The 25,441-nt window shown below is 37.8% G+C and overlaps 1 protein-coding gene across 1 annotated transcript in view; it reads right to left on the reverse strand.

Annotated features, from left to right (window-relative positions):
- The window catches only part of IMMT (inner membrane mitochondrial protein), a 1,103,717-nt gene that overhangs the window by 693,346 nt on the left and 384,930 nt on the right, over window positions 1–25,441 (reverse strand). The window contains exons 7-8 of the mRNA XM_044062331.1: window positions 12,035–12,171; window positions 2,813–2,916 (exon numbers count right to left, since the gene is read on the reverse strand). Of these exons, the coding sequence (XP_043918266.1) occupies window positions 2,813–2,916; window positions 12,035–12,171 (241 nt within the window). The remainder of the gene's footprint in view (window positions 1–2,812; window positions 2,917–12,034; window positions 12,172–25,441) is intronic.

Consider the following 25,441-nt stretch of genomic DNA (forward strand, 5'->3'; position numbering starts at 1 on the left):
CTCTCTCCTCAAAACATAACTATATCTAATTCTGACTCTAACCCACCACCTTCATTTCTCTTCCAACCTGTCCCAACAGCATTTATTCTCACCCTTATCGAAAAACTGAAACCATGCACTCATTCTGCTGACTAACTACCCGCAGAATACTTACAGTTAGCAGCTAAATCTATTGCTTACCCCATCTCCATTCTCATCAATAGAACCATCACTGAAGGATATAGCCCCAAACTTTGGAAAGTCTCTCATATTATTCCCCTTCATAAGGGGGGGGAGACTCCACCGAGCTCTCCAACTATCGTCCCTACTTTCTCCTTTATCTAAGATCATGGAAAGATGTATCCACAGGAAATTGCTAGACCAACTTCTCCATAATAACCTGCTTTCCAACTCCCAACATGGGTTCAGACCTTCACATAGCACAACTACTACCCTTCTTTCCTTTATTGATACCATCAACAAAAAACATAACCTTAACATGCTTTCCTCTGCACTTTTCATTGACCTGTCCAAGGCTTTCAATATGGTAAATCACACTATACTCAAACATTCTCAAATCTGTCTCTCAACCCACTAGCTTTAAAATTGTTCCAGTGCTACTTAAATAACAGACATCAAGCTGTGCTTTGGAACACCATTCTTTCTACTCATCTACCTGTTAATATTGGTGTCCCTCAAGGGTCCATACTGGGCCCCCTCCTGTTTTCTATATTCATCAATGACCTTCACCAAGGAGTTCCCCAAGCTACATGTATACAATACGCTGATGACTCCACACTTATATGCTCAGCCAAATCTGTATCAAAACTTCACTCCCTTTCTCAAGATGTATTTCACTCTGTAGAACTATGGTTTACAAAACGCTGTCTCCTATTAAACCCTAAAAAAAAAAACTAAACTTCTCCTTTTTACACCTACCAGTAAATCTCCCCCAATAGACTTCACTGTAACATCCAATAATGGTACACTTATATCCCAAGATCTTACTAGCAAACTGCTAGACATCACCATAGACAACAACCTTAACTTTGACACCCATATCAACAACATTTTGAAAACTACTAATAAAAAATAGGCTCTCTTTATAGGATCAAACCCTTCCTCACTCCTGCAACTAGAATAACTATTGCACACACCCATCTAATTCTCCACCCTTCTTTATGCCTCATCCATATGTACTAATCTGTCAAAAAATAACCTTAAGAAACTAGAAAACTCCTACAATAGTACAGCCAGGTTTGCCACAGGTAACCCTTTCAGAACACATCACTGCATTAATCTAAAGCATCTAGGGTGGCTTGAATTACAGCAGCAGCTGAAATTTAATCAACTGGCCATTGCCCATAAAATACTTTATCAACCTGCCAAAACACTCATCCTATCTAACCTTATTCACCCCTATTATAACCTGAAGTCCCTAAGATCTTGACAAAAACTTCTTGTATATATCAATAAATCAAACAATAGAGCTGGATACTCTCTCTTCTCTAATACTGTTGGAAAAACCTGGAACCTACTTCCCTCTGAACTTTCCACACTTCCCTCTATTACTCTGTTTAAAAATAAACTTAAGCTCTTCCTCAAAACACACTGGATGTGCCCCTGTACTAAACCTGACTAACCATCTTACTCTTATTACTGGATTCAACCTTACCTTCTCATCTCTGAAATAATTTCATCTTAACTACTATTCTACCTCTCCATCATAGTCTTACTTATTACTGTATTCTCAAAAAAGTGACATATATTACTACTAGATGTATTACTCAACTGCTTCACCATTTCACTTTCCTTTTATCTTCCTTTATCTACATTTATACTGTACCTTTTTAGCTATTATTCTTTTTCAACATTTAATTGTAACTTCATTAGTAATTGTACTAAGTCTAGTCAAATATTTTGTAGTTTTTTTATATACTTTATAAATGTGTGACCACTTAAAGTTTCTGTTCTTTTTACGGTGAATGTATTTGCATTCTAAATATGTACTTCTGTAGATGTGAACTTTATTTGAAATGTTTGGAGCTTTTCTCCCCAGGCCTCTACTGAAAATGGACATATATCCAGCTAGACTAGCCCAGTCAACAAATGTAAAATAAAATAAATAAATACCACAAAGGGAGGAGAAGCACCAGTAGTACGGCACTGAATGCAGGGGGGGGGGTGGATGTGACTGGCTAGACCTCCAGGAAGTCCTCAATTTCTACAACAGGCCCAGCCCTATGGAATTAGTCTGCAGGGGTTCAGAAGGTGGCTGGTAGAGCAAACAATGGACATAGGAAACTAAGTAGAGAGCAACAGGATAATGCAAGAGGGAGAAAAAAAACACCTTAAAGCTGAAGTTGAAATTTTGTCACAAACTGAGCTCCCACAATTCAGTAGGCTTGACCACAGTTCAAGGCCTAACAAACTGCACAAACATACTGGTATTTTTCTTCCCTACCAAACATAACTAGTTTATGCTATGTCTGAGGTCTGACTTTCTTTCACATGTCAAAAGAGTAGTGGGTGCTTGTAGAGCTTTAGGAAGTATCCCAAGACTAATGCACTACTGGTGCAGTTAAGGTGTCAAGTTAGTACATTTAAAGTTGTAACCTTTACAAGTTTGTACATCTCAAAAGCAAATCCTCTTCTAGTGGAAGGACAAAGGTGCATCAACTTTGCTGGTCAGCTGTCATTATTACTTTCAAAGTAACATTCAGTACTGATTTGGGCAAATATCCTCAAGAGAAAAGTTTTGTTTGAGATGTCACATTCAAATTGCACTTATTACCAAAAAACAGCATCTTAAAGCTGAGGAGGATAAACTTACTTGGCCTTTAATAGAGCATCAGCTGCTTCATCCACTGCCTTACTGCGAACTCTCAGTGCATCTTCCAAAGATCGCCACTGGGCAGCCTTTACTCCAGAAGAAACCTTGGAAATAGAATAAAAAAATTATATAACAAGTAGTGAGACTTTTCTACAATGACCTGTACAACTAGATCATCAGTAATACCATACATTTACTGCTGTGATCAGTGAAGGACTCCTACACTTAAATGCAACACTAGCACAGCACATAACCTCACAATTAACTTAACTGCTGCAATTAATGAGACAGCCTTCTTCAGTGAGCTGCACCATTAGTAGTGAGCTGTACCATCAGAAGATCACAGTAAAACAAATTCATTTCATCCTCAAATGATTAAAGCAAAGTAATCAGTATTTGTACATTAAAGCGCAGTCAAGTTGTAACATGCCTGAACAAATTATTTTTCTACATATTTACTTTATTCTGAACTCTCAACATGGCTGCTCAATAAACTTTTTTGCATCCATCCAGATTATGTATTCTGCTTCAGGTTTCCGTTCTAAGGTTATTTCTCTGCATACCAAAATAAATTTAAGAGGGCTTCACAGTCACTGCAAAATATACACCCCCTCAAATATCTGCAACCTAAGCATCTTCTGAAAGGCCATACCAACCAAACTGTAAGCTTTGCATAAAAGAATATAAAGAGAATTCAACAGCGTTCCGGCTACTACTGCAATTTGTGAAGCACTGAAAAGAGAAGACAATCTCTGAAGACCCAGAAGGATTCACAATTCAGATGTTCTCCTGCCAGAAGTGAAGCAGTTTTTTTTCTTTTGCCCGTTTTAGTTAATGGCCTGATTAAACTTTCTACAAACATCGCATTCATCAAATCTAAAATCTGAACCTAAACAAGGGCACTGAAAGTCAGAAGCAATCTCAACACAATTGCAGTTGGTGATTCATTTAGTAGACATCTGAAGTGTTTAAAATAATGCCCAAGATGTACAAAGTTAAAATAAGAAAATAAACTGACAGCCACTAATAAAACAAAGATAAAGGGCACTCAAAATAGTAACAAACAAAAGAATATTTAACAATGCAGGTCATACAAAAGAACCATGTCAGTACCTATATCAGTGCATCCCAGAGGGAGGTCTGCTTTGGTACCACAACAGGGAAGAAACCATTGCTTTTACAATTTAAGGTCAAGAGTTTGACACCAATAAGATGGTTATAACCAAAATGATGGGATTTACACTCTATATGAAGGACTTAGTGTGATTCTGGAATGCTGAAGGACTGAAGATAATTGAAAAGTCTGTCTTGTGACTGGCTGACAGGTGTGTCACTCCAATCAGCTGGATGCTGCAGCAACAAAACTGATGGTGTCTCAAGGCACTCAGTGTAAGTGCAGATGCTGGACTACAGTCACTGCTTCAGCAGGATTCCTTATCCATAGGAATTAGCTGCAAGAGGATATCCTTCCTATAGTCTGAATTCTACAGCTTGAGGCTGGACACCTCTTCTAACCCAGCACTTCCGCTAATGAAACAGTGAAAGGAAAAGCAGCCCACAATTTTTCTTTTTTTTGGATGGAAAGTTACCTTCAATTGCATTCCATTTTAGCTACACATGCTGCCATGTAGTTTCTCAATTCTGTAAAGCCTAAAGAAAAAACGTTTAAGTAATGGGAGTTTTGTGAAAACGTTGGACGGGGAAGGGTGCATGTTAGTTATCTCCCAATGAATATAACCATTTTCTTAATGAAGGGAATAGTAGTAGTCACACTACCTCCACCTCTGATGCCTCCCCTCTGGCAATGGGGAAAAGGACCCAGACTATGGAATAAAGAATGAGAAAAACAGCTAGAAACCCACTAAAATCTACTGATACTACACTCACTGTATGGGTCACTGCTGCAATGTGACTCCTTATCTAAATGAAGAGTACTAAAACTGCTGTACGACTTGTGGTCGGGCAGTAGTTATTCAGCATGCCCTGCAAAATAGTAGTACAACATCCTATTCTGCTTGTGAAGATTAAACTTGTAAGTGTCCTGAGAAGGTGTGCACAACTGTTCAGAAGACTGCCTCAGATATTTTAAGCAGACACATTTTTAAAGGTGCAAAATTTTCTCCACTTGTTTTGTGAGATGCAGTGGAAAACAAGCAGGTGTATCACCTGGTTAAATGGTAAGATGGACATCCCCTTTGGACTGAAGAATGGCTGGTCCTCAGATTCTCCAAGTGTAAAAGGTGGTGTATAGTTCTTTGCACATTATGACTGGGAGTTTTAGAGACAGTTTCTGCTCATATAATAGCTAGGAAGGATAGAACCTTCCATAAAGGAAACAAATGCCACTAAGTAGTTGATCTCAAAGGGGGCAGGGTTAGTCTCTCGAGCATAAAATTTAGGCACAGTAGAGGGAGGTTTATAAACAGGTTACTGCATTTTTTTTAATTCAGGATCTTTCTAAAAGGAATGCTTCACAACAGAATGTTTTTGAGGTGGAAGGCGGAAAGGCTGGCTATAACTGCTAACAAGTGAGCTCTGAAGGAGCATAGCAAACTAATTTCTCAAACAATCAAGCCAGGTAAACTATCATATGCGGCTCTGTGGCTGCTGCTGGAAATATGCCTCTAGCCTTGCACCACAATGTGAATCTCTTCTGTTAGGTAAGACTTCCTAGTGCTAGGTTTCCTTGCTTCCATCAGCAGCAACTCCACTGTGAAAAGAGCTCTAAAAGGGACTGTACTTAGAGCATCCAGGATGTCAATCTCAAGTTCTTCAATATGGGGTGCAGCATTGACCTTCTTTCTTGGATTTTAAGATGGACTAGATTTTGTTTGCTCCAGCCCTCTTCCCGTACCAGCCTGTCTAATAATCTGTTTATTCCCCTGGGGAAAAGCACTCCTCGGCACAGGAATAACATAAGTCACCACCATTCTATGGCCAGTGGTGTGTGAAGATGAGCAGTTAAAGCATTTGTTCCCTGCACGTTACATTTTCTTATGGACAATACCTACATTTGAGGAAGTTGTTAAATTTAAAAAAAGTTTCTACATATGGGACTAGCATGGGTTCCTTCCCTTGTGGAAGATGCAAAGTTATGTTCTAGGATTAACAACATTTCAGGTAGGAAGATTAACGGAAAATTATTTTGTTCAGTGGGGAGGTTTTCATGTACTTCTTGTGGGGTGGTTTATATTGTAGGGTGTGGGTGCACTCCTGTGAGTGGGTATGTAGGACAAACTATGCATATGGTCAAAGTTAGAATTCTTGAGCATCTGGGCCACATTAGAAATAGGAATTTAAATAGCCCATTAGCTGAACATTTTATTAATGTACATGGGAGTTCTGATCCCAGTTTCTTTTTTAGTGTTTTGGCTACACCTTGTCTGGCTAGAGATGGTGATTTTTTAGCCAGTTTGTTAAGAATGGAAAGTAGATTTATATTAAATTACAAAACTTTGAAACCTAAAGGTATGAATTTAGATGTGGATTTGAATGTATAAAGTCACAATGTTATGTATAATATACACTGTGAAACTCCTGGTGTTCTGGCTGGTGTGTGATTCTCAATCTGGAAATATATCGCTGATTAATAAGTATATTTCTTGGCATTTTAACCTTTCAGAGTTTTGCATTGTCTTAATTTTGCCTGATATATTTTCTGGCATTGTTTTCTGTTTCTCATATGTCCTGAAACTGCTTCCCCCTATTCCGGTGGTTAAGTTTATAAAACTGGTCTAAAAGTGTTTGTGTTATCTGATTGCTTCAAGACTTGCTGATTTAAAAATAGTTTCTGTTTGTAAATTCCTGCATACACTGTTGGAAACTCCTGGTGTTCTGGCTGGTGTGTGATTCTCAAACAATTTGGAAATATATTGCTGATTGATAAGTATATATTCTTGGCATTTTAACCTTTCAGAGTTCTGCATTGTCTTAATTTTGTTTGACTGACTTATTTTATTATTTTCTGGCATTGTTTTCTGTTTTTCATCTGTCCTGAAACTGTTTTTCCCCTCCCCCGCCCTATTATTGTGGTGATGTTATAGTTGGTGGCTTTGCAGTTGCCCACCCCTACTGTAAATCTGATCTGGGACACCCCTCCCAGTCTGGTGTTCACTCTACTTAATACAAACAGAACATTTGAGAAGGCCAACCCACTTAGGTTCTTAAGCTTGAATTTTTCTTCTGCTCCTTCTTCCGCTCTCCTTGCACATTATTTTAAAAAAATGTACTTTAATTTGCTTTTGCATCTTCTTAAATGTACTCAATTGTATTTATTCTGCTCCATTTATTACTGCTTGGTAGAATTCTGATTAAATTGTAACTATTATTCTAAGCCTTTTGGTTTAAGCACCTGGGCTCCAGACCAGTTGTTTTACATTAAGGTTTGTGGTCTGCACTGTTGTGGCAGGACACGTAGCTTATATCCTTCTAAGTTGGGAATTGCTGATTGAAGGCTCAATGTCTGTTATTCTAAGTGTATTAGTTCTGGTTACAGCACTTGGGCTTCAGGCCAGTTATTTTTCATTAACAAGGTTTGTGGTCTGCACTCTTGTGGGAAGACAGGCTAGATTCTGCCCTTCTGAGCTGGGAATTTCTGGTTAAAGGCTTATTGTGCCTGCTTATTTGAACGGTTTCTTTCTGAAAATGGTGCACCTTGTTTACTGTAGCACAGACTAGATTCAGACATCTAGAATCTAGCTTCGTTTGTATAACAGGAGCGCTAATCCAGACTGTTTCAGAAAATGTTCCCCGTACCCTAGTGGCAGGAGTGTGCAGTTAGAACTTGTCTGATTGAAGCCTGCTGGAATACGGCTCAGTTTTGAGCTTTTTTACTGGTTAATTGGGTAATTTGTTTAAATCAGTTTGCTCGTTTTCTATAGTTATATAAAAAATGCACTTTATTCATCTGCTTGTATTGTATTTATGTTTCTTCCTACTTTATTACTTTGCTTTTGATGCTTGTGCTTAAAAGTACTTAATTGCATTTATTCTGCTGCATTTATTACTGCTCGTTAGTAGCCTGATTAAATTGTAACGGTTATTCTAAGCCTTTGGTTGAAGCACTTGGGCTTCAGACCAGTTGTTTTACATTATGAAGGTTTGTGGTCTGCACTGTTGTGGTAGGACAGGTAACTTAAATCCTTTTAAGTTGGGAGTTCCTGACTGAAGGCTTAATGTCTCTTATTCTAAAAGTGTAAGAGTTCCGGTTTAAGCACTTGGGCTTTAGGCCAGTTATTTTACATTAAGAAGGTGTCTGCACTGTTGTGGGAGGAGAGGGTAGATTCTGGTTAAAAGCTTATTGTGCCTGCTTATTTGAACTTCTTTCTGAAATTGGTACGTCTTGTTTGCTGTAGCATAGACTAAATTCAGACCTGCTGAATCTAGCTTTGGTTGTATAACTTTGAGCACTAATCCAGACCATCATTTTTTTGGAGAAGGTTCCCCTGGCACTCTAGTGCCAGGAGTGTGCAGTTAGAATTTGTCTGCAAAGACTGCTGGAATGCGGCTCAGTTTTTAGTTTTTTATTGATTAATTTGTTTACATCAGTTTGCTCATTTGCTACTGTTATAAAAAAATACACTATGCATCGCCGCTTAGCTAGGGTTAAACTATTCCCAGTGCCATAAAGTCTGCTCTTCAAATTTTCCCTTAGAACTAGCCAGTTTAGGTTTAGCACTCAAATCTGTTTCTTTGAGCTCAATGCTTCTTCAGAACTCGTAAGCACTAAATAAGCTACAAAATACTACAGCATTCAACATTCCTCACTTGTCTAGAGGAAAACAGTTTTTAGTACTTAATAAATAAGCACCTATCCAGGGATGTCTAAGGGTCAAGCTCCCGGTGTTTTCTCCTGTCTACCTAATGAATCTGGGCTTCTTGGGGCAATGCAGCAATTGCCTCATGTACACAGACAACCCTCTTCTCTTACCACCCAACACTACAACCTGTGAGAGATGCACTTATATAGCCAAACTGGAAGCAATGCTCTCTTCAACCAAGACTGGACTAGACAGTCAAGAAGAGAAGGTAAACACTTGCACCACACCACACTCATCACATAGTCCCTCAAAACCTACACCACCAAAACAGACGCACAACTACATTCGCAGGGGCTCTCAAAAATCTGCTCAAGCAACAGAGACCTCCAAAGCAGAAACGCAAGTAACATCCACCCCCTAACATAACCCCAAATGACACACAGGCCTGAACCTCTTGCCACTCCTATAGTGCCTTTTTTAGGCAAGGTTCAAATGACAAATCCACCACTGTAACAGGTACAAGCAAGCAAAATCTGAGGGTAATGCTACTCAATGCTAGCAGTCTAAACCTCAAAATGCATTCATTTGAGGCACTCAAATTGGAGAACATCAACATTTGTGCAGTGACAGAGATCTGGTTCAAGGTGCAAGAGAGCACCCCTGCATTACCAGGCTACAATTTATACCACACTTTTCGGCCACCTAACCTGGACCGAAACATTAAAGGCAGAGGCGTGTCCATATTCATTAAGGATATCCACACCTCCAGGCTAGTTGCTCAGCATAATGCATCCAAGATTATCCAAGTGCAACTAATTCTGGGCAACACCGCGATCCAAATTGTAAGTTGCTACAGATCCCCCACCAGGCCCCAGGATCCCCACTCCTCATTTCTTGATACACTGGAAAATATTAGGGTACAAACCAACACCCTAATAACGGACGATTTCAACTACCCCACCATTAACTGGGAAAACTACTCATGTACCAACTCTTCTGCTAAATGTTTTCTGGAATTCATAAATTCCAACGCCTTGGATCACCTTATCCACACCTCCACCAGGGGCAGCAATATCCTAGACCTGGTCATTTCCAACATGGGCGACCGGTGTTCCACACCAGAGGTCAAGTTCCTCATTGGTCAGATCCGACCACAAGCTGATCACCCTAGACATCCACATCCCGCCCCCCAATTTGGGAAACCAACATAAAAGATTTCTCCAAAGCCAACTTCATGCTTCTTAAGACAGAAGTGGCAAACTTCACGACACCCATGCAGATGGACAATAGAGGTACAACTGCTAAATCCTACACAAATACACTTTATATTATATTATATATATATCTATGTATATCTATATATATATATCTATATATATATATATATATATCTATATCTATATATATATATATCTATATCTATATATATATATATATATCTATATCTATATATATATATATCTATATCTATATATATATATATCTATATCTATATATATCTATATATATATATATATCTATATATCTATATCTATATATCTATATATATATCTATATATATCTATATATATATATATCTATATATATATATATATATATATATATATATATATTATATTTATAGTGGAGGAACTCACTGGTCAGCCTCAGTAAGAAGCGGAGATCCCTCAAAATCCTCCAAAGCTAGTTACGAAAACAAAATTGCCACTGATTCTAAAGACAGCCACAAAGTATTCTATAGCTATGTCAAGAATCTCAATGGCAACACTCAGATCTGTTCTGATTTACAGCACAATGGCACTAAATATACAGAACCAACTGATATTGCCAACATCCTGGCAGATAGGTTCAGTGCTAACTTTACCCCCCTCTCACCCCCTAAAGTGCCCATCTCTATACCGGAAGAATGCACAGTTCCTGTAATCACAGCTGCACAGGCAGAAACCACACTCTCCAAAGCAAAGAACACAGCATCCACGGGACCTTCAGTGGAATCCCAGGCTGCGTTCTACACGAACTACAGAATGAACTGGCACCCCACCTAAGCACCATGTTCAGTCATGGTCTCGCCTCAGGCTTTGTGCCCACTGAATGGGGCACAGCGACGGTTATCCCACTCCACAAAGGGGGAACCACCACGGACCACGGGAACTACGGCCCCATTATTTTATATATATATATATATATATATATATATATATATATATATATATAATGTGCATATATACATATTACACAGCGGATTTAAAAAGTGTACGCATCCCTATTAAAATGCCAACAAATCTGTTAGGGAAAAATATAAAAAAATAAAGAATGTACAATAAACTGGTTGCATAATTACTATAGGCACTACCTGACACAAATGAGGAAGTCTGGTATATTTTGACTTCAGACTCTAAAGAGAAAGTTTATTTGCCAAGACCACAAATTTGATGAAGGAGAAAAGTTTCTTGTTATGCAGGAAGCTTGCTTACCAACTGCAAATGCCTGGGCAATGGTCTCTCTGGCTGTGACACACTACTAAAATCTTGAGAGGCTTACACATATTGAGTTATTTACTGTATCATACTATTAGCCTCCAAACAGCATCAGCAGACATATGTATAAAAAGGGTGCTATCTAGCCTGAGGATCTTCTCAACTGAACAGATGTCCTCAAGCTTTCCCAAGTCTGATGGGGCTCTGTGGAAGCCTTCACAATCAATTTTTTATCCAACTTTCAGTCACCAGAAGTCTCTAGCTACATGTGGTTGAGATGCACTCTCTCCTTGATTCAGAGAGGTGGTAGTAGTCCTTGCACCAAGGCTGAGAGCTGGTTTTTTGTGTTCTAGGAAGCTGCCACTATGCTTTGCATAGAGGAGTTTTCTTATGAAAAGTACAGCTTAAACTCCAATACTTTCTATGAAGGACCAAGTTAGACAACACAGAGAAGATGACACACCTTCAGTGGAATCCATCAGCCACAAGCACACTTGTGGCAGGGATGGCACTGGTCTCAGAAGGATCTTCAAAATATCAACTGCATCATGTCGATCACAATACTGTGAGATGTAGAAAATTAGTACAGAATGCTCTTAGCCTGTTTACCTATTTTACCCACTGTAATGGCCAAGGGTGGTGCTAAAAAACAGATCTGAAAGAAAGGGCTGTACAAAAAAAACGAACATTAAATGAACATCTCTCTGTTTTATACAATGCATCCTATTAACATCTGCAGCAAAGGAAGGCTGGCATTCCACTGGGACACCCCAAACCTCAGGAAATTTAGCCAGATAATCTGCTATCTAACCAGCAGATAAACCCATATGTGATGAGTCCATGTGTTCCTTGCAGGGATGAATAATTCAAGTTACATAATGTTACCCAAACATTTTCTTTAAGCACAAAAACAACAACAAAACACAATTTACAATATGAGCTTCATAATAATCTACAGAGTGCAAACATTGCTCTGGAAACCATACCTCACTCTCATCCATAGCACCTTTCAATTTGTCTGCATGGGCATTAATGGCTTGGACAGCTCCATCTTGTGCAGTTATTGCCTGCAGTGTTACACGAGCAGTATTTGTAACAGCTTCTTCTAAGGCAGCTTTAATAGCTTAATGAAATAAAACAGTATTTAGTCTATTTGTTTTACAAAAATAACCTCAACAGCTACAGTACAGTCTATTCACTTTACTTTTTTGTTGAATGGTCATATCCCATATGAAAAGTTAATTTTTTCAAGACAGGCAAGTACAGCAAAGCTTCAGTGGTGTTTAAGAAATTGCATAGATAATAAGGCTATTACACAGGCACCTGAATCTTTCTAGAACTTCAAGAGAGTATCTGGACCATCCATTCCTCACTTCTCTGAGCACCTCTTCTCACAAGGGAAACCCTTCAGGTTACTGCCTTTGACGTTCATCCATAAAGTGAATAACTGCAGTGATGACAGATGCTGAACTTAACATAAGACACTACAGAAATCCTTCACCAGCTTCTCATTAGTTTTATTCTGCAGGGACAAAAGGAAGCAGCCTGATGAGAGGTGTCAGGCCACAAAAAACACATCAGTTGTCTTCCTCAGAGAAAGCAGATAGTATGTCAAAACTGTTGGATAAAACATTCTGTTAGACAGAGACTTACTGTTAACTGCTTTCATAATCGGTCATGTACTGGACTTCTTAACCAGCAGTTCTTAAAACTGTCTAAATCAGTACCAAACAGTGACAGTAATAAAGAAAAAAAATGGACTACCCTGGAAGGCTTTGGAAAATTACAGTCAAAGCCTGTGTCAACCTTAGGCCAGACATCTATGGTGTAAAGCATAGTAAATCTATGAACAAGTAATCCAAGGTGTAGCCTCACTGGTGCCTTAACGGGCATCTTATGAAACATAAGGTTAATATACCCTGAATGGAGTTCGGATTCGGTTTCAGTAAATTTTCCTTCCCATAACAAAAACGGACATGACCTGCTCCATACCAACCCTCCCTTGCCACTCTGAGCAAAGGGCACCGAATGCTGTTTTGTCTGACATACTGTATACAAGTTGTGTCCACAGCCCAAGTAATATCTTATCTAATATCACAGGTATTCAGAAGAAAATCCCCAGCTTTGATCTCAAATAACAGGGCAGGTGGAAAGTTTGACAACAAACCAGAAAACATTTCTAGTACTTTTTTGCCTCACCTTGCTTCAACCACTGATCTATTCATTCCTCACATGCCGAGAGAGGCTAAAGGTCCATTTGTTCCCTGGCTATACAGTCTGATCAGTTTATTCATTCCCCTGAGAAGTAGGAGTTGGGACAGCAGGGATCAGGCCATTCTGCTGGATCCAATGGGTCCATGGAACAAAGTCCCTACTATTCCCCATAGCAGCTCTTTTCAGATTCACTAACACTGCCTAGCCACTGGAGGCACATATGCCTCCACACACATGCTTTAACAAGCTGCTAGTGCTACTCACACTCCTAGCTGTAGGCTTGAACATTACCAGTGAAATGCCCAACGCTACACCTTGGATAGCGCTCAAGATTAGTGCTAAACTATCCCCAACCTCTAGAATGGTGAAGCCGAACAGCTGCTCACACATCCTCCTTAGCCCATCCCCTACAACACCGACATTGACAATTAAACACACTTCATCAGTGTTGACGCTTTATCCATCTGCATCACAGGGGCAGATCAGAAAACATTCGTCTTTATGTTACTGCAATTAAAAAAAAAACTTATCACTACCAAGTAGTAAGAAAGGATTCCTTGTACCAAAAGATTAACAGCTCAGAAATCCTTTTGGATGAAATTCAATGAAACTAAGAAAATACTTTCCAAGAAAAAACAATCAATTTCTGCAGAAAGCATGAGTTCTAATAATAGATTAAGAAATTCTAGAACAATTCTGGGGGGCTTCCAAAATGGCTGCACATTGAGTAGCAGGTTGATTAGAGCTCTCACAGTGTGAAAACTGAGAAACTGTTAAAGCCAATGAAGGTTAACCGTCTGGGTACACTTCAGTTATTGGTGGCACTGCTTGTATGCCACCAAAAAACTGGAGTAAGCAAGAGGATCTACCGTAAAACCAAAAAAAAAAAAAAAAAAAAAAATCTCCATCTAGGAAGAAACTTGCAGCTACTCAGCAAAAAGCAGGCCAATTAAATAAAGTCAAATAACAAATATTTGAAAAAAAAATAGAAAAAATAGAAAAAAACTGAATAACTTCAAATTCTTACTCAGATGAGCTGATAAATCTGCAGGCATTAGAGGCTGAAAAGAAGGAAAGGCTGACTGAACATAAGGCTTCAAGAACGGTTTCAAAAATAGTGCACTTAGAGCACTCAGAATACGACTGTTTTGCTATACGAGAGAAACTAAGGGTAGACTGCAATGCTTTCATGAAAAAAGAAGTTATGTACTCACCATAACGTTCCATCTGAGTAGTTGTACTTCATTTGTCTTCAACCTGTGTGTGGTCTCTATTAGCTCTGCTGTCTCATCCTGTACAAATCTCCCGTGTGTGTAGGGACTCTTCGGTGGTGGATTCATTCCCCGAACATAGTCAGGGGACGTTCCTTTCTCCCATCCTGTCCCAAGACCACTGTGACCATGGATGCCTCCCAGCTGGGGGTTGGCATTGCTTGGGAAGGACAGTTCGAGGCATATGGTCCCTATCCGAGACCAGTTAGCATATCAATGTCCTGGAGATGAAGGTGGTGCTTCTTGAGTTGCAGGCCCTTCATGCCCATCTTCATCTAGGGATGGTTGCTATCCATACAGACATGTCAAGTGGTCTGGTACATCAACAAACGGGGGGAGGGGGCAGATCTTACCCCCTTTGTCGTGAATCTATGAGTGTGTGGGAATGGGCGATCTCCACCGGCTGTTTTCTGGTGGCAGCATACATTCCGTAACAGTCCAACATTCTAGCAGACAGGCTCAACAGATCTATCCTGATGCCTTACAAGTAGTCTCTGAATCCTTCAGTGACTGAACAAATCTTTCTAAAGTGGGGTCGTCCTTGCTGCGATCTATTCACATCTCCTTCCAATGTGAGATGCAGCATTTCGAGGAAGCCCCGAGAGATGCTTTGATTCATGCTTGGCCTCCCAGTCTTCTTTATGCTTATCCTCCTCTGTACCAGACCACTGACATGTTGTCTGTCTGGATAGCAACTGTGGTCACAGTGGTCTTGGGAAAGGATGGGAGAAAGGGACGTCCCCTGACTATGTCTGGGAATGAATCCACCACCGAAGAGTGTCCCTGCACACTAGGGAGAGTTGTACTGGATGAGAACGGCACAGCTAATAGAGACCATACAAAGGTTGAAGATCCAATGAAGTCAACTACTTCAGATTGTACAAATAAGCAACTGGACTGGTACTCAACAGTTATATGTATGCTCCAATCTGACTACAACAAACCAGTCATGACATGAGTTAGTAAATGTCCAATCATAACGAGAGAGACAGAGACACCCCCCGACAAGAGTGGAGGAAGGGAAAATTAAAAAAAAAAAATTGAGGACACCAGACCATTTGAGGAGAAATTGTTATTCACTGTACACCAAGCAGGAGAAGCAAGTTTATCCTGGCAATCAGGAGATGCTGTTAAGCAGAAGTCAGACTCAAGTTGCCATACCAGCTTATTTTCAGAATATATTTTCTCTGGAGGAACAAAGATATTTCTGGACACAGAATGGGTTAAGGAGAAAATAGTTTAACCAGCAAACTGTGGAAGACTCTTAGTATCTCAAGTAGTCTTCTGAAAACAAAGACCAAAGAAAGATACTATGCCACTGCTCTAAAGGAAAATAACAGTGACAGAAAAAAATCTCAGGAGCTGACTAGAAAAATCAGATGTTGGAAGGTCATGGCAATCAGGAAGATGAACAATGTGAAATTAGTGAATAAATGTGAGAACTGTAAAGCATCAAACCTCCTCTGATGTTTAGAAACATGAAATGTTATTTTTCAAGAAGAGATGGCAGAACATAAAACAGAAATTTGTAGACAGTGTTTAACAGGTGGGAGAACTAACCTCACTTTATGTCTTTAATGTTTACAATGATACTGAAAAGAATTTATAACTAAGTAAAACACTTTCTGTATGTGTTGATATTTGTATAAAAATCTCATCGTGTAAATTGCAGGTTAAATTGCAAAGCAGCTCTGTACGGTATGCGGACAGATATTTTAAATGCGAGGTGCAGTAGTTTTGTCAATGACTGCTGGATATGCTAGTGATATTTAAAAAGTATTTAATTGTTAATGTACCTGGTCTTTGCACTGTAACAAGATAAGACTGGAAATAAGCAAGTTAAAATAAACAGTGTTGTGACTATGGACTTCTGGAGATGCAAAAGCAAACTGATCAAACACAAATAATTAAAAAAATATATATAAACTTTCCGTTTTTTAAAGAGGTGAATACTAACACTGCTGTACTAGGTTTAAGTTGTAGAAAAGTTGCTTTACGCAGATAGGCTAGAAAAAGGGAGAAATAATAATGAAAGTATGAAAACTTATAGTCATTTCATACATTAATAGTTACTATTTATTTTTCCACTAGCATCTGTAAGGAACAAAAAGGTGTATGCAAGTAATCCTGAAAGGTTTGACCAGTATGTTAACATACAAGGGTTCTTTCCTGCATTTGCAAAGTTATAAGCAGTTTTCTTTTTCTATTAACAAATGCTATTAGTTTGTGAAAAGGGGTCTGCAAATGCCAGAAATTAATCATGAATGGACTCTGTTCTGACTGAACTCCACAAAATACAATACAACTTTTAAAGGGAAAATGGCAAGCAAGCAGCTCACTAAAATACATGAAGTTTGAAACTGTGGAACATGATTAGTTACATAGCTTCCTACTTAGCAGTCTTAGTACTTTAAGACATGAAATATAACAGTCAAAAATGTATTCAAGAGTAACCAGTACACGTTTTCTTAAGGCTAAACAGCTGAACTTAACTGAAAGCATGCACGCTTTTCCACGTCTGGGAGGGGAATACAGATGAAGCAAGATAGCAATATGTCTAAGTGAGTACACTGGCTCTAATATGCACTTTAGCATGGTTAATCCCAACTTTAGAATAAGCAAGGTCTGTGGATGCAGCCATCTATTTGAGGCAACTCCTCCTATTTGAAGGAATAACTTTTTTTGAAAGTGTAAACAGTCAGGTGTTTACTGCAAGTTAAACGAGAGTTTTAAAACTGTTTAAGTTTTTTATTGAAGTCAAAAGTCTTTGCAAATTTAACAATGAGTTAAATAGAGGTAAGCAGCAGCAACTACAAACAAGACAAACCTTCCAGCATTAGTGTATGCATGTAATTGCAAGTTGGAAATATAGATTATTCAAATAACTGTTTAAAAATGTCATGTATAATGTGGGATTTTTGTTTTAACCCAAGAAAAGGCAAAAGCTAACACAGCAGCAAACTTAGGCATACCTGCATACCATGTACTTCTTCGTATATGCACAATTCAAAAACCAGCTGATAAAAAAATTGGAAAACCGTGAACCTTTAACAAAAACAGGTTAAGAGCTTTCGTCCTTTACAGTTCATAGGACTTCATCACAACCCAGAGTGATTTTAGTTTAAATAAAAGTTAAATTTAATCATGTGCTCACAACCATCTAATACAAAGCAACATGAACACTCTAGTAATCCGAAAAGTACAATGATTTAATGTTAACTGTTAAAGAGACTTGCACAAGTAAAAACACTTAAGTCTCTTCTACACATTCACTTTCGGCATCTACTTTCTGAACACAAGAGGTTACAGCTGACATAGAGCAGATAGACGAAAAACATCTGACACAGATATCCTCAGAAGGTCTCCACATCAGATGGGATAACCTCACAGAAAGAGCCATGGCTGGCCAATGCAAAAAAAAACCAAGAAGCATACCCTTTGGGAAAAACAAGGCTACCTTGGCTAAAATACAAATATAACCTAGGGAGCACAGAAAACAATCCACTGAGCACAGAAACCCAGGTTGACACAGTGTTGATTGAGTTTGACACTCATGTTGTTAAAGTAGTTGTAGCTAAAAAATATATCAAAAACACCTCATATCATGACTTGATTCACATCTAGGGAGAGGTCAGAGTCCGTCCCCTCCTGTACTCATCACTTATATGACCTAGTATTGAGCCCAATGCCGAATGTATCCTGACCAGACACCTGCTGACCTGCAAGCTGCCCCAAAAAAAAAGTTCCTCAAAACCAAAAAAAAAATATGTCAAAATATGCCCGACTGAAAGAAACCCAAGAAAATCACTCAGTCTCAGTCAGCTCAGAGGTGACCTGTGCCTGACCTGACATATAATGCCAAATCAAACCCAGATTTGATGAATTGATGAATATGCTTCACCTCAAAATCTAAATCCCTCACAAGGAGAGGGCGGAGACTTTACATAAGGGACACGTTATAAATAGGAGAGGACAGATTCATCACCTAGAGAGACAGAGACTCAGATGCTATGCTGATCCCGGAACAAATGTGAGCAAGGCAGAGGGTCTTGTCTTGTTCAGTTCAAGAGGAATCTTGGGGAATGGATGGGAGATATACCCCATACCCCAGGGATTACACTGCTGCTTGACAGACACAGCAAAAAGATAGGCATAGTTTTTATTTTAACTAAAGGGGGTGGCGAAGCATATATATAAATACTATAGGCTTATAAATGCCCTTGGGCAGATAGCCTAGTATGAACCTATGAACCTATGAACCTATAAAACAAATAGTTGCAAACTAATGAATAAAATGTTAAATGAAAACATTTTAATACTAAATTTTTTTTTTTTTTTACAATTTAGCTGCCGTTATTTTAATAGCTGGTATTACTGAAATGTGTTCATTAAGCCCAGGAAAAATAGAGGCATCAAACTTTAGTTGCACTCTGTATTCTAAGTTTCAAAATTATCCCCTCCTCCCAATCTGTGGTATTATTAGCAAAATACCAAATTTAAACAAAGTTGTTACACGTCAAAGTGCCTTTAAAAAGGGAACTGTTGGTGTTTTTCTTAAGAATGTCTTAACTGTGTTTGTAGATTCTCTTACAAAGATGCCTTTCGGTTTTACCCATGTAAATACATTGCAGTTGTATAAGTAGTGCATGTTAACTAATCCTTTAGTACCACAGTTTCCTTTGGCTAGAAACATTATCAAAGTGAGGTGCAGTTAAATTAATAGTTTCCTTCCAGCACGTATGAACACAGTCTACAAGCTCTGCAGCATTGTGTCAGAAGGCAGAAAATATTTCTACAATTTGTCATCTTTTTCAAATAATCCTTTAAAATTTCTCCCATTTTTTTAAGTAAATAGTGGTCTTTCACACACTAGTTTGAATATATCAAAATCTATTTTTAAAAATATTGCAACTGTCTTCCAAAATTTCATGAATCTGTTTGATGTAACAGTTAAATTTAATAACAAAAAAGTTAGTTCCACTATCTCCCTTTTTCAATGCAAAATCAGTTCCAATCTCATTCTCTAGACCTAGTAAGAGTTGGTACTTTGTTCCTCAACCTTTTAAAATTTCATCTCTTATATTTTGAAGTTAATTACAAGGGTAACATCTTTCCAAAGAGATCAGTTAGCTTGTATAGTTCATTTTGAAATAATTCAAACTTGGAACACATTCTAGCTGCTCTTACTAGTGGTCCTTTAAACACATTCTTTTTACAGTGGTGGCAACTTTTAAATGTAAACAAGTGTTGGAAAAAATTGTATTTCTGTAGATTGTTGACTCAAATTCACCAACGCGTCTATTCGTCATACCAGTTTCATTCAAATTAATGTGATCTAAACTATGTTGATAGGTGAATTTAAAAAAAAACTATACTGTTGTTAGTATATTTAATAAATTTGTCGGTATGCCACCCCCTGTACCTGTCTAAAGTATTCTCCTTCAAAGTAAAAAAGTTAAGAATAGTTTCTGTAACATATAGTAAGAATTTTATTAATTTGTTGTCTAGATCCGTTTTAATGGTAAGTAAAAAAAATTATAATCCAGCTTCAAGGGGTATGCTGGTCAACAACATAGACTGCTAAAGAAGACATCCCATAAAAATCTTGTTTAATTTTAAAAAAAAATTCTATGAATCTTCACAATGTGGGGGATAAAATTCAAAAATGTTATAAGGGTCCGGTCAACAAAAACAGGAAAAAAAAGGGGTAAGTTTGTTGGCATCCTGTAAAACATTGAAGTAATACCACAGAATGAGAGGAAGGTAATTGGGAAACTTAGAATACAAAGCGCTCATATGGCAACTTAAGTTTAATGCCTCTGTTTTTCCTGGGCTTAATGAACACATTTAACCACCACCAGCTCTTAAAATAACAGTGGCTAAACTGTGTATGTATTTTATATATATATATATATATATATATATATATATATATATCAATTTACTTTTAGGATAATTAGAGTGCTAATGTTGCTTTGTTTATATTGGATGGTTGTCAGCACATGATGTATTTAACTTTTAAACAAAATGAATGTTGCGCTGGGTTTTGATGAAGTCCTATGAAGTGTAAAGGATGACTGTACTTAACTGTCGAACTGAGCTTGTTTTTTGTATTAAATATACAAGGTTTCCAATTTTTTTACTAACTGATTTTTGAATTTTGGATATCATACTAAGTATACAGTATACAGGTATGCCCAAGTTTGGTGCGCTACACAAGCTTTTAACTTTTCTTGGCTTTGAATTTTGGCTGCACAAACACACTGTTTTCTTTGGATTACAGATGACATTTGGAATATGGCAGTGTTCCCCTGCTGACAGTTTCCTTGACGTACAGAAGTATCTCCCAGTTGGTGTACTTTATTTTCACCATTCTGCAGTCAAATGGTTGAAGGGACTACAGTGCAGGAAAATTTAACACAACTAATTAGTACCTTTGAGGTGGAAGTGTTATGACCTAAGCTTAATATTAAGAAACAGGAAGTTTATTTGGTTGAACTGGACATCGCTTACTCTTATCCAAAGAATGTTCATCATAATAATGGCGAGAGTACATTTTGGTAATTCTGCGAGTAACAGGGATAAATTCAATGTATCATATGAACTAAATTATGAATAGGTTTCCCAGTCATGCCCCACCCTGAGTTAGACATTAATAAAGGGAATGGATTTCCCACCCCTATCACTTCTACCCGATAGACCAGAGAAAAATACCCAATGAACACCAAGGTAACCTTTTTCAGGATTTTCCCCCTTTTATCGAATTCAGTAAGGGAGATGAAAAAAAATAAAGGCAAGGGGAGAGGGAAGGGGAAAATCCAGCAGACAGTTTTGAAGACCTAACACAATTTAAAAAGCAGAGGATACACTCTGAGCCAGATATATGACCAGACACACAAGTAGAAATTAAAACAGATAATGGGAAGGTGCTATGCCATGAAGGCTTCAACATATTTAATTACACGGATGAACATCGCTACTGAACACTTTTCTCTGTTTAGTAAAAGGTTTTAAATTCATCCCCAACAGTTTTGTGGACATCTCCAATTTAATTTTGGAACTCAAGCTGTTTACTTGAAAAGTGAATCTTTCTGTACAGTTTCACAGCACTGCAAAGACAGCACGGTTAAGGAAAATAAGTGTAGGGAGAAAAGTACCTATAATCTAGCCCTGAATCCAGCAGTGGCTACTTTTAAAAAGATTTGCAAAAGACATTTTTTACGAATTTCACAAAACCAAGAAATGATGGTACTGGAATTAAAGTAGGAAAGGAATGTTTTAAATCCCCTATGAGCCAACAATCACATTAGGGTGATGAAAGATGACAAGGTAGGAGGTACAGTACTGGTGGACAAGATGGCATATGTTAGCAAGACATTTCATATTTTACAGGATACCAACAAATACATTATGATGTCCAAAAATGAAATTTGTATTGCATACAAGAAAACTGATTTCTGGAGGATTCCCTTATGCAAGGTATTACATCTCTAGACACCTACAATTTTTTTTTTGTATTCAAAAAAACCTTTGGATTCCTGCTTTGTTTAATACTCCTAAGGTCCACAAAGACCACTTGAATCCCCCTTATAGATTGGTTGTTGTGGTGTGGGGTCAAAAACTTACCCTTTAGCTGTTTTTGTTGCTCGGACTCTTAAAGTTTTAAATTTTATCCCGCACATTGGAAAGGGTTCATGGGATTTTTTTTTAGAAAAATTAAACAAGATTTTTATGAGATGTCTTTTTTAACAGTCAAAGTTGATGACTTTAACCCAGTTTCATGGGGGTATGTTGGTGAATTTTTTTTTTTTTTTTTTTTTATATATATATACACCTAGCATTACTGGAAATAATGGATCTAGACAACTAAATTAATAATTTTTTTCCTTTATACTGTTTTTTTTTTTTTTTTTTTTTTTACTTTGAAGGAGAATACTTCAGACAGGTACATGGGATGGCAACGGGTCAGCTTGTGCCCCTATAAATGCAAATTTAGTAATATATTCTTGGGAGAATAAATTTATTTTACATTCAGTATATACTGATAGCTGGAAAACATACCTTGGATACCTGGATGGCATCTTTATCTGGACTAAAACTGAAAAACACATCAACAAATTAATAGCACTATATATTTTTTTAATTCACCTATCAACATAGTTTAGATCACATTAACTATATGGGCGTCACTATTCTGAAGAATAGAGGCTGGGGTGCTTTCTGTGCAGAGTCTGCATGTCCTCCCTGTGGTCGCGTGGGTTTCCTCCGGGTGCTCCAGTTTCCTCCCACATCCCAAAGACATGCTGTAGGTGGATTGGACACTCTAAATTGGCCCTAGGCATGAGTGTATGCGTGTGTGCGCCTTCTGTGGAAGGCTGGGTGCAGGTCTGGCAACTCGACACTGTAAAACTCCACTGCCAATCATGAGCAGCCAGGTGATCCGCTCTGATGCCCCCTAAATGGGAAAAGCCGAAAGAAGAAGAAGAGGTGCAAGTAAATTTGAGTCAGCAATGTACAGAAAGCCAACTTTTTCCAACACTTATTTCCATTTTTAGAGTTGCCACCCTCACCACTGTAAAAATATTTGTAAAGATATTTCTGCCTTCTGGTACCCGGTGCTGTGGAGCTTGTAGGCAGTATTCATACATGCTGGAAGGAGACTTGATTACTTTAACTACACCCCACTAGCCAAGAGAAACTGGTACTAAAGGATTAGTTTACATAGCAGTTTGTATAAGCAGTGCATTCTACTTGGGTAAAAGCAAAAGGCATCTTCATAAGAGAATCTACAAACAATTATGACATTCGTAAAAAAAACACCAACAGTTCCCCTTTTTAAAGGCACCTTGACATGTAATAACTTTACTAAGTTTAAATTTGGTATTTTGGAAGTAATACCAGAGAATGAGAGGGAAGGTCATTGGGAAACTTTTTTAGAATACACAGAGCTCATATGGCAACTGAAATTTAATGCCTCTATTTTTCCTGGGCTTAATGAACACATTTCAATAACACCAGCTCTTAAAATAAAAGTGGCTAAATTGTAAAAAAAGATTTAGTATTAGGTTTTCATTTAACATTTTATTCAATAGTTTTTAATTATTTGATGTTTTACAACTTCAATTTTTTTTTACTGGTCTTAATTTTAACTGTTAAAGTGACTTAATCAATTTACTTTTTGGATAATTAGAGCATTAATGTTGCTTTGTTTGCATTGGATGGTTGTGAGCACATAATTTAACTTTTATTTAAACACAAACTGTAAGTCACTCTTGAGTTCTGATAAAGTCCTATGAAGTGTAAAGGACGAAAGCACTTAACCTGTTGAGTTTGTTTGTTATACTGACGTTTCACTGTTTTCCAATTTTGTTTACCAACTAGTTTTTGTATTTTGGATATTATACCAAGTAGTACATGGTATACAGGTACCTAAGGTTGGTGCACTACATCTGCTTTTGATTTTTCTTCATTTTGAATTTTGGCTGCAAGGACACACATTTTTCTCTGGTTACTAATATTTCTGTTTTAATCCGAACAGCTCCTTTGATTCTGAGAGGGGGTCCAACAATGACAAAAGAGGGAGAGAAAAGATAATGGTAGATCTGTGGTAGTAAAAGGTTATTGGAAGGACAGTAGGATTATACTGACATACTTGTATTCCACCAGACAACTACTACTATGGAGCTTAGGAAAAGTTTGGGAGAAATCAGCTTTCAGCAGGAAATATTACTTATGGATGGACAGTGGAGACTGGAGCCTAATTTAAAATACAGAGGCTGTATCATAGGTATTTAGAATGGAAAATGAAATAGAGTGTAGATTTCTGAAGCATATGAGAATATTAATTAATAAGGAAGCTGTGAGTTCAGTATCATGAATCCCAACATAATTTGCATATCATTCCCCAAGAAACACTAATATAGCTAGACTGGACAGAAATATTTCACAAGAGCATGTGTGTTTAACTAAAAGCCCTGAGACACACGCAACAAAAAGACTGACAATGATGTGGGATAATGATGTGAGACAATGGAACTTTATTAAACACAGAAGAATGTAAGGAACAGGCGATGAATATGAGCCAATTGTTGTTAGACAAGACAGAAATTACTTCAGAAGGAATTGCAAGCAAGTCCGAATGGAAACCTCAGGAGAACTGAACTGGTAAAACTAGAAACTATTACAACAAAATAGCTAGGTATGTAGCAAACACTACATTCAGATCTCACCACTGCTCTCCCTTAAAACAATGAAACTGATTAGAGCTTCCCCAACTCTTAGACCTTTCTCAGGCTGACATGGTTTACAAAATCTTTTACCATCCTGAAATAACTCCCTCACTACAAGGTTTACTAGAGCCTTATTTCTGCAACAGAAACCTGTGCTCTAACAATAAACCCCTCTTATAGATCTCAACAGCACACAATCGTGCTGATGAATCCGTCTACTCGCATTACATTGCCAATATTTGGAATTCTCTACCTAGTAACATCACATTTAGCACTGCTTTAACTAAATTTAAACAGACACTAAAAACCCACCTTACAAGTAAATGGCTCTGCCTCAGATTAAGAATTTCCCACTCCTCAGATAAACTTTCTTCATACTAAACACTACTACCCTTGACTTCACTGTTGATTTATATATTATTATTACTACTAACTTATAGGTACCCACTCAAGTGGGAACTCTACTAACCAACAACAATTGTGTAAATATAACTCAATATCATTTTCTGTCACCTTGTAACAGCCCATTTTATTCCAGTTGTATCTTTATTTGAGCATACTCTGCTATCAATATCTGTAAACCTATACACTATAACCAACTGTATACATTGTTTTACTGATACTGCCTCACTTAAGCTACTATTTGTAATATACTGTCTGTTAGTTTTTTCTTGTGTAT

This window comes from Protopterus annectens, chromosome 2.part1 (genome assembly GCF_019279795.1).
Source record: "Protopterus annectens isolate FY-2018-M chromosome 2.part1, PAN1.0, whole genome shotgun sequence".
NCBI lineage: Eukaryota > Metazoa > Chordata > Ceratodontiformes > Protopteridae > Protopterus > Protopterus annectens.